The sequence below is a fragment of the Hyperolius riggenbachi genome, chromosome 6, assembly GCF_040937935.1.
Source record: "Hyperolius riggenbachi isolate aHypRig1 chromosome 6, aHypRig1.pri, whole genome shotgun sequence".
NCBI lineage: Eukaryota > Metazoa > Chordata > Amphibia > Anura > Hyperoliidae > Hyperolius > Hyperolius riggenbachi.
Window position 1 is genome coordinate 334,758,587 of NC_090651.1, and position 10,153 is coordinate 334,768,739.

The following is a 10,153-nucleotide window of genomic DNA, read 5'->3' on the forward strand; positions in this document are numbered from 1 at the left end:
AAGTCACAGCATGCCCTCCTGCCCCCTCGCCTGGCACTGCTGGTGCCACTACAAGCCCTAGCATGCCCTCATGCTCCTCCCCTGCCTGTCACTGCTGGTGCCACTACAAGTCGCAGCATGCCCTCCTCCCACCTCACCTGGCACTGCTGGTTTCACTACAAGTCCCAGCATGTCCTCATGCTCCTCCCCTGCCTGTCACTACAAGTCGCAGCATGCCCTCCTCCCACCTCGCCTGGCACTGCTGGTTTCACTACAAGTCCCAGTATGCCCTCATGCTCCTCCCCTGCTGGTGCCACTACAAGTCGCAGCATGCCCTCCTGCCCCCTCGCCTGGCACTGCTGGTGCCACTGCAAGTCCCAGCATGCCCTCATGCTCCTCCCCTGCCTGTCACTGCTGGTGCCACTACAAGTCCCAGCATGCCCTCATGCACCTCCCCAGCATGGCACTGCTGGTGTCACTACAAGTCGCAGCATGCCCTCCTGCCCCCTCGCCTGGCACTGCTGGTGCCACTGCAAGTCCCAGCATGCCCTCATGCTCCTCCCCTGCCTGTCACTGCTGGTGCCACTACAAGTCCCAGCATGCCCTCATGCTCCTCCCCTGCCTGTCACTGCTGGTGCCACTACAAGTCCCAGCATGCCCTCATGCACCTCCCCAGCATGGCACTGCTGGTGTCACTACAAGTCGCAGCATGCCCTCATGCCCCCTCGCCTGGCACTGCTGGTGCCACTGCAAGTCCCAGCATGCCCTCCTGCCTGTCACTGCTGGTGCCACTACAAGTCCCAGCATGCCCTCATGCACCTCCCCTGCCTGTCACTGCTGGTGCCACTACAAGTCCCAGCATGCCCTCATGCACCTCCCCAGCATGTCACTGCTGGTGTCACTACAAGTCGCGGCATCCCCTCCTGCCCCCTCGCCTACCACTGCTGGTGTCACTACAAGTCGCGGCATGCCCTCCTGCCCCCTCGCCTGCCACTGCTGGTGCCACTGCAAGTCCCAGCATGCCCTCATGCTCCTCCCCTGCCTGTCACTGCTGGTGCCACTACAAGTCCCAGCATGCCCTCATGCTTCTCCCCTGCCTGTCGCTGCCGGTGCCACTACAAGTCGCAGCATGCCCTCCTGCTCCCTCGCCTGGCACTGCTGGCGGATTATGCAGGCGCTGTCATGTCTGCACTCACTGGCATAGCGGTCTCTCTCCAGTCCTTCCTCTCCCTCCTCGGCCGGCGCCATCTTGCCGAGACGTCATTCGCCTGACAGCAAAACACACTCGGCAAGCCGCTAGCTCGTCCAAAACCACGCCCACACCCTGCAGACTCCGCCCCTGGTGCAAGGAGATGAGGATGCCGAGCCACAAGGAGCTCGTAGGGCTACAAAAATGGGGAGAGCGGGACGAGGGCGCCATCTGCTGGCTACAGGGAAATATAGCTTTCATTAGTGAGAAGACATCTGAAAATGGTCTGTTACATAAAAAAAAAATTAGATAGATAGATAGATAGATAGATAGATAGATAGATAGATAGATAGATATAGATATAGATATATACTGTATATACTTACCTTACTAGTTAAAAGCATTTGAATGACACAAAGGCTCCCTAGATCTTCATCCTATATAATAAAACCCCCCTGTCCCTAAGTCATCCTGCTGTCCCTTTGTCCATGCTTTTCACTGCTGCGCATGTGCAGCACAGACAGCCGTTGGGACAGGAGGACGGGGTGGGGGGGCCGGGTGGGCGGACGTGCGTGCGTGGATAGTGCATGTGAGGGTGCACGCGCATGAGGCGGTCACAGGGGCAGGCGGGAGAGGAGGGGGGTTGCTGCCAGAGTCTAGCGCCCATTTTTAAATAGGTCTTAGGCCTAGTCTAGCATATTGTTTTAGTGGTGGTAGGTCCCTAACCCATGGAGTTTTTGTAGATAGTGTCTGTACGAAGCACATGCGCATTCATTCTGCAGGGAAATCGTAAAGAAGGTTCTGCACTCAGGCTGTATTCAAGAACTGTGCAATTTTTATTGTTCCATCACACACAATAAACAGCATCTGACCATTATCGACAACAGCGATGGGCTTCCGCTTCCGAATAGGAAGCCATTCGAATTCGGAATTAAAATGAGGCTTAAAGGGAACCAGAGACGAAGCACCCTCATGTATTTTACCATATATACCAGTGGGAACATTAGAGAAAACACCTACCCTGCTCTCTGTTTCATTATTTACTGTTCAGATTGCTTCTAATCAGCCCTGATAAAATCCCCGACTGAGCATTCAGTCTGGCTTTGCTATAATGACACAGCTATAATGATTACTGAGCAGAGCCACAAGGGGGCAGACTTGGGCTTGAAAAGACAGCACAGAAGACCGACTCGGCTATAAAGATTCCTGAACAATGCTCAGTCAGGGATTTTATTAGGGCTGAAGCCTTGGAAAAAGGGACCGGATTTGCCACTGAAACGATCGTTGGCAATAATGCTGTGTATTGTGTGTGATGGGACCATAAAAAATGCATAGTTCCAGAATACAGCCTGTATGCAGAACCTACTTCACGATTCCAGCGGTTCCAGCAACCGGCAATAGCTCACTCAGACCGCTGTGCGATCTTCTTGGTTGGACACTATTCATTATGCAGAGCATGTAAAGCCGTTTGCACACATATTTTTTCTTGTGTTCCAAGTATTTTCTTCTACTGGGTGTGCGCAGACCTTACTTGTCCATGCCCATTCCAGATGTGTTCGCCCACAGCTGCTCTCACAACCAGAAGAATCCTTTCCAACTGCCGGGAGAAGAACAGGTAAAGTGAGACCCTGAGCTAGAGAGGTGAGGTGTAGCACGACCATCCAGAGGGGCTTCCCGCTACTGAGGTGAGTATTTTTTTCACAGTAAACCAGACAAAAAAACAGATATTTACCTAGGTAGAGGGAAGTCTCTGGATTGTCCAGACGTTTCTGGTGTTATCCTTGTCCCTGCTACCGCTGCCTGAGACCCTCTAGAACATTGCAACCACACTCTTCTTCATGCACAAGTGCGTCCATACTGTGCCCAATTGAGTACGGCCGCCCCTGGGCAATAACAAGGAGCCGCTCGTGGATGAGTGGCTCCAGCTGATTACGCAGGCGTGGCCATACTTGTTGCAGGTGCAGTATGGCCGCACTAGTGCATGGCGGGGAGCGCGGACACAAGAACATATTTGCCAACAAGCTCTTGTCAAATACAGTATGTTTTGGGGTTCCGTGTGCAGCAATGGTGGGGGTGAGGAGGACTCAGGACTATCCAGGGGCTTCCCTCTACCTAGGTAAGTATCTGTGTTTTGTTTCAGCTTTCACCTTAGGTACCAGGGGTGCTCGGATACCCCTTTTCAAAATCCGAATTGATCCAGATCCGGATACCCAGATATCCGGATCCAGATTGGATTTGAATATATGGATAGAAAAAAAACGTAAGTGACCTTTAAATTGCTTTAAAAATGTTTTTTTAGGGTAAATGAGGCATGTAGCATCATTATTTTTTTAAAGGGAAACACTAATTGATGATGTGGGAACTTAAAATCCCCCCCCCCCAAAAAAAAAAAACAAATGGCTGTCAATTAACATCAGAACTAGGTTCCAGACAGCGGTCGTGCAGCCCACATTGTGTCCAAAGTCCAACCGCACAACTGGGACATGGCAGTTTTCAGCCCAGACACCCCCAAAAAATTACGCAGCAATTGTGTTTTGGGTTAAATATAGGTGGTATCAGCACAGCAGCAGTGGCCTGTGGCACCCTGGCAGCGTGAGCAGCAAAGGCAGCAGGAGCATGCCGAACGTGGCACTTGGCAGTGGCACGTGGCACTTTGCGTGTGGCACTTTGCACGTGGCACTTAGCACGTGACATGTGCTAGAGTACTACTACTCTAACAACTACTAGCACTGACTGCAGTACTACAGTACTAAGTAACTACACAATAACACAGTAATCCTATTCCCTAATCCCTAACTTATACTGTAGCTAGCTAAGGCTAATAGCTGGCCAGCAGGCAGCAGCTGGCCTGGTCTGTGCACAGCACACACACGGACACATAGCAGCTGCAGCAGCCCTGCAGCACACACTCTGACTGTCACATGGTGAAATCAAGCTAAATAACAATACAACAATAGTGTAGTGATAGTGAAGGGGTTAATCACTGAACAGCTTTAGGTTTATCACTGTGTACAGCACGTGCTAGGCCAGCAGCACTGGAGCATGTCTCTCCGTGAGCTTTCACAAGCAAGGACGATATTTCTCATCATGGCAGCCCTCATTATACAGGGGGGAAGCCCAATCTAGAGGGGAGGTATTCTGAGGAGAGTGTATTGAGTGCTACAAATACAACCTAAGGAGTCTATAAGATCTTGGAGCAAGGTGAACGTCCTGATTGCATCAACCAACAAGCTGTGAACTACTCACTACTCTATTGTGAACTGTCACGAGTTTCCCCCAAGGTTTTGCTGAGCAACAGAACTTTAAGTAGCCAAGTAGAGACTGAGAACTGATTCAATATCGGACTGAACTGCTCAGTAGACCAGTCCTATCCCCAGGCCACGCTCAACATCGGCACTGTGAATTGTATATGCTGTAAAGTGGTTGATTGTTGTATGAGAAGACCTATTGTAGCTCACTATAAGTTCTGTGTAACTAACCGTTTCCTTCTGCAGCTTTCACCGGCAGTGAAGACCAGAAGATTATGTTATTTGACCTTTGATGTGCAAGGAAAGTGTATTTTTATAACTGATTGATTCTTTTCTACAGTGACCACTGTTAGGTCACAAATAAACCTTTGATCATTTCATCTGAGTCAGTGTCTGGTAGATTCCACTTAGCCGAGTGCCTGGTGCTCACGGATCAAATGGGTTACAGGAGCACTCACGCAGCCAGACTGCGCATGTGCAGTTAGCCTCAGACAAGAGGACTTTCTGAGGCCAACTGCGGAAGAATGAGGAGTCGGAAGAGGACGGCGTAGGAGCGATCAGCCTGGAGGGGGCAGGTATATATGTTTTGTCTATATGTGCCCATCTCAGGTTCCCTTTAACTACCTGAGGACCGCAGTGTTAAACCACCCTAAAGACCAGGCCAATTTTTAACAAATAGGCCACTGCAGCTTTAAAGAGAAACCGTGACCAAGAATTGAACTTCATCCCAATCAGTAGCTGATACCCCCTTTTACATGAGAAATCTATTCCTTTTCACAAACGGATCATCAGAGGGCTCTGTATGGCTGATACTGTGGTGAAACCCCTCCCACAGGAAACTGTGAGGACCATGGTCCTGGCAGTTTCCTGTCTGTGAACCTCATTGCATTGTGGGAAATAGCTGTTTACAGCTGTTTCCAACTGTCAAAAAAGCATGCAGCAGCTACATCACCTGCCACCAGTAGTAAAAAGGTCACCATGTGATAAATGTTAGAATGTAAATCAGGGATTTAAAAACTTTTACAATGGGAAAACACTGACTAAATCATTTATACATAATTGTTGTAAAAATGATGCATTTTTTATTACTTATTACATTATTTTTACTGGAGTTCCTCTTTAAGGCCTTGATGCAGGGCCGCACAACTCAGTACACAAGTGATTCCCCCCCCTTTTCTCCCCACCAACAGAGCTTTCTGTTGGTGGGGTCTAATCGCTCCCCCAGTGTTTATTTTGTTTTAGCAAATATTTTTGTTCTTTATTTTTAAATAAATGTAGGCATTTTTTTTAATTTTCATCTCCCTCTCTCCCCCCGTCAGCCAGCCTATCAGCGCGATCGGCTGTGACAGCGGATCGCTTTTGTGCATCTGGAGGGGACAGCCGAGTGACAACGGCTGTCCTCTTTACAGCGCTGCCTTAGATCGCAGCGCTGTACGTAGTAAATAGACGGCGGTTTCTCCATCTAACAGTCTCCTAGCGGCGATCACCGCTGGAAGACTGAAAAGCGGAAATGCGCGATCTACTGCAAGAGAAGCCCCAAGGACTTTAAGCCGATCGGCGTTAGGAGGCCCTGAGGCTGCCACCGCGGCCACGTTCATCGGAGTGACGCGGTCAGCTAGGAGTTAAGCTAAATACTCAACACCCCACAGAAGAAGATGGATCCGGAGATGTCAACGTTAATGTATACTATTTTCCTTTGAAATTTTAAAATCTATTTTCTCAAAAAATATAAGGTCTTTTTTTTTAAAAAAAAAAAGGTTTCCATCTTGTTCCCACTGTTCATACCGCGGGATGCGAAAGTTTGAGCAACCTTGTTAATCGTCGTTATTTTCCTGCATAAATCGTTGGTTGTTACGATAAAAAATGTCAGTGAAATAAATTATATAGGAGGCACACACAGTGATATTTGAGAAGTGAAATGAAGTCTATTGGATTTACAGAAAGTGCGCAATAACTGTTTCAATAAAATTAGGCAGGTGCATAAATGGGGGCACTGTTATTTATTTTATTGGTTTCAAAACTTTTAGAACTAATTATTGGAACTCAAATTAGGTTGGTAAGCTCAGTGACCCCTGACCTACATACACAGGTGAATCCAATTATGAGAAAGAGTATTTAAGGGGGGGGGGGGGGGGGGTCAGTTGTAAGTTTCCCTCCTCTTTTAAATTTCTCTGAAGAGTAGCAACATGGGGGTATCAAAACAGCTCTCAAATGACCTGAAGACAAAGATTGTTCACCATCATGGTTTAGGGGAAGGATACAGAAAGCGGTCTCAGAGATTTCAACTGTCTGTTTCCACAGTTAGGAACATATTGAGGAAATTGAAGACCACAGGCTCAGTTCAAGTTAAGGCTCAAAGTGGCAGACCAAGAAAAATCTCGGATAAACAGAAGCAACGAATGGTGAGAACAGTCAGAGTCAACCGACAGGCCAGCACCAAAGTCCTACAACATCATCTTGCTGCAGATGGAGTCACTGTGCATTGTTCAACCATTCGGCGCACTTTACACGCGGAGATGCTGTATGCAGAGGAAGCCTTTTTTCCGCCCACAGTACAAACAGAGCCGCTTGAGGTATGCTAAAGCACATTTGGACAAGCCAGCTTCATTTTGGAATAAAGTGCTGTGGGACTGATGCAACTACAATTGAGATATTTGGGCATAACAAGGGGCGTTATGCATGGAGGAAAAACAACTCAGCATTCCAAGAAAAACACCAGCTACCTACAGTAAAATATGGTGGTGATTCCAAGCTGTGGGGCTGAGTGGCCAGTGCAGGGACTGGGAATCTTGTCAAAGTATTTAAAGAGGAACTCCAGTGAAAATAATGTAATAAAAAAGTGCTTTATTTTTACAATAATTATTTATAAATGATTTAGTCTGTGTTTGCCCGTTGTAAAATGTTTTAAATCCCTGATTTACATTCTGACATTTATCACATGGTGACATTTTACTGCTGGCAGGTGATGTAGCTGATGCTTGCTGTTTTGGCAGTTGGAAACAGCTGTAAACAGCTATTTCCCACAATGCAACAAGGTTCACAGACAGGAAACTGCCAGGAGTACCACGGTCTTCACAGTTTCTTGTGGGAGGGGTTTCACCACAATATCAGTCATACAGAGCCCCCTGATGGTCTGTTTGTGAAAAGGTGTAGATTTCTCATGTAAAAGGGGGTATCAGCTACTGATTGGGATAAAGTTCAATTCTTGGTCGGAGTTTCTCTTTAAGGGGGTTAATTGTAAGTTTCCCCCCTCTTTAAATTTTCTCTGAAGAGTAGCAACATGGGGGTCTCAAAACAACTCTCAAATGACCTGAAGACAAAGATTGTTTACCATCATGGTTTAGGGGAAGGATACAGAAAGCTGTCTTAGAAATTTCAGCTGTCTGTTTCCACAGTTAAGAACATATTGAGGAAATTGAAGACCACAGACTCAGTTTAAGTCAAAGCTCGAAGTGGGAGACCAAGAAAAATCTCGGATAAACAGAAGCGATGAATGGTGAGAACAGTCAGAGTCAACCCACAGACCAGCACCAAAGACCTACAAAATCATCTTGCTGCAGATGGAGTCACTGTGCATCGTTAAACCATTTGGGGCAATTTACACAAGGAGATGCTGTATGCAAGAGCGATGTAGAGGAAGCCCACAGTACAAACAGAGCCGCTTGAGGTATGCTAAAGCACATTTGGACAAGCCAGCATTTTGGTGTGGACTGATTAGTTATTTGGGCATAACAAGGGGTGTTATGCATAAAGGAAGAAGAACACAGCATTCCAAGAAAAACACATGCTACCTACAGTAAAATATGGTGGTAGTTCCATCATGTTGTGGGGCTGTGTGGCCAGTGCAGGGACTAGGAATCTTGTCAAAGTTGAGGGACGCATAGATTCCACTCAGTATCAGCAGATTCTGGAGACCAATGTCCAGCAATCAGTGAAAAAGCTAAAGCTGCAGCGGGGCTGGATCTTTCAACAAGACAACGACCCTAAACACTGCTCAAAATCCACTAAGGCATTAATGCAGAGGAACAAGTACAACTTTCCGGAATGGCCATCTCAGTCCCCAGACCTGAATATAATTGAAAATCTGTGGTGTGAGTTAAAGAGCTGTCCATGCTTGGAAGCCATCAAACCTGAATGAACCAGAGATGTTTTGTAAAGAGGAATGGTCCAAAATACCTTCAACCAGAATCCATACTCTCATTGGAACCTACAGGAAGCGTTTAGAGGCTGTAATTTCTGCAAAACAGGATCTACTAAATATTGATTTCATTTCTTTTTTTTTGTGGTGCCCAAATTTATGCACCTAATGCACCTACCTCATTTTGTTCAAACAATTATTGCACACTTTCTGTAAATCCAATAAACTTCATTTGTCTTCTATCGCTGTGTGTGTCTCCTATATGATGTATTTAACTGACATTTTTTATCGTAACAACCATCGATTTATACAGGAAAATCATGACAATTAACAAGGTTGCCCAAACTTTCGCTTCCCAGTGTTCCCACTGTATCTGGCAAATTTGTTGTTTCTACAATGTAAGGGGACTTAGATGTTAACCGCTAAAGTCTGCAGGTTTTGGTGGCTTTTTAATCATGAATACTTTTTCCATTTTTCAGTTTTTCTCAAAAACTAAAAGTTCTTTTTGAACTTTTTTTTTTAAGTTGTAGCCCCTTATCACCTTTATAATCCATGCAATTTGGGGAATTGTGAATTTTCGTAATTGTCTCATTCATGGAAAAAAAATCGGGTTGAATTTGTGGGTCCTTTTCAAATCCGGTAATTAATCACGGAATTTCCGGATTTTTTTTCAACCAGCTAGCCTAAACCTGGCTAGCTAAATTGGGCGCACCCAGGGCCGGGCTGAGGCATAGGCTGGAGAGGCTCCAGCCTCAGGGCGCAGTGTAGGAGGGGGCGCAGAATTCATTCAGCTGTCATTCCTAATTGTGTTTGAAGCAGAAAGAAATAAGAAAACGGATACATGGCAGTGACTGCAAGCCAGATAACTAGATATTAAGGTGTTGGGGAGGTTGTGGGCCCTGTAGCCCTCTTAGTCTAATAGCAATCAGTGTGTGACGGCTGGGGTGGCAGGGATGGAGGGGCGCACTTTGGTGTCTCAGCCTTGGGTGCTGGAGGACCTTGTCCCGGCTCTGGGCGCACCTATACCTGGCTAGCTATACAGGGGGCACCAATACCTTCCTTCCTATACCTAGCTACCTACCTATATTGATGATTTTTATTTTTTTTTGCTGTTGGGTGTTGTGCGATCTTTCCAAATCGTGGGGAAGCAGGGGTGCATCCTCTCATACTTTCTTCAGGCCGAAAAAAGTTTAGAACCGGCCCTGCCGCTACACAAAACACTAACCCTGCTGCTGCCACTACACCTACTACTCTTGCACCTAACACTACCATCACTACCAAGGCACTTAATACTAACCTTACTGCTGCTACACCTCACACTAGCCTTACTGTTGTTACACCTTACAGTACCCCTGCTGCTTCCAATACACCTGACTTTGATCTTGCGGCTGCCGCTACACCGAATGTCGCACCTACCACTTCCCTCACTAACGCTCTGCCTAAAACTAATCTCACTACCACTACATCTAATACTAAGCTCACTGCCTCTACACCTGATACTAATCTTACTGCCGATTACACCTAACACTGACCTCATTATGATTACAATTAACACTAACACTAACTTTGCTTTCACTACACTTAACATTAGCTCACACC

General features: G+C 46.8%; 1 protein-coding gene across 3 annotated transcripts in view; it reads right to left on the minus strand.

Moving 5' to 3' along the window:
* LIPE (lipase E, hormone sensitive type) overlaps positions 1 to 1,262 on the minus strand; it is a 99,924-nt gene extending 98,662 nt beyond the window's left edge. For 2 of the 3 annotated variants that reach the window (XM_068241514.1, XM_068241513.1), the window contains exon 1: positions 1,176 to 1,261. In XM_068241514.1, the coding sequence (XP_068097615.1) occupies positions 1,176 to 1,227 (52 nt within the window). In that variant the 5' untranslated portion in view covers positions 1,228 to 1,261. Of the gene's footprint in view, positions 1 to 1,175 lie in introns of all 3 variants that reach the window. The other variant, XM_068241518.1, reaches the window with a different exon arrangement.
* Between the last annotated feature and the right edge of the window lie 8,891 nt (positions 1,263 to 10,153).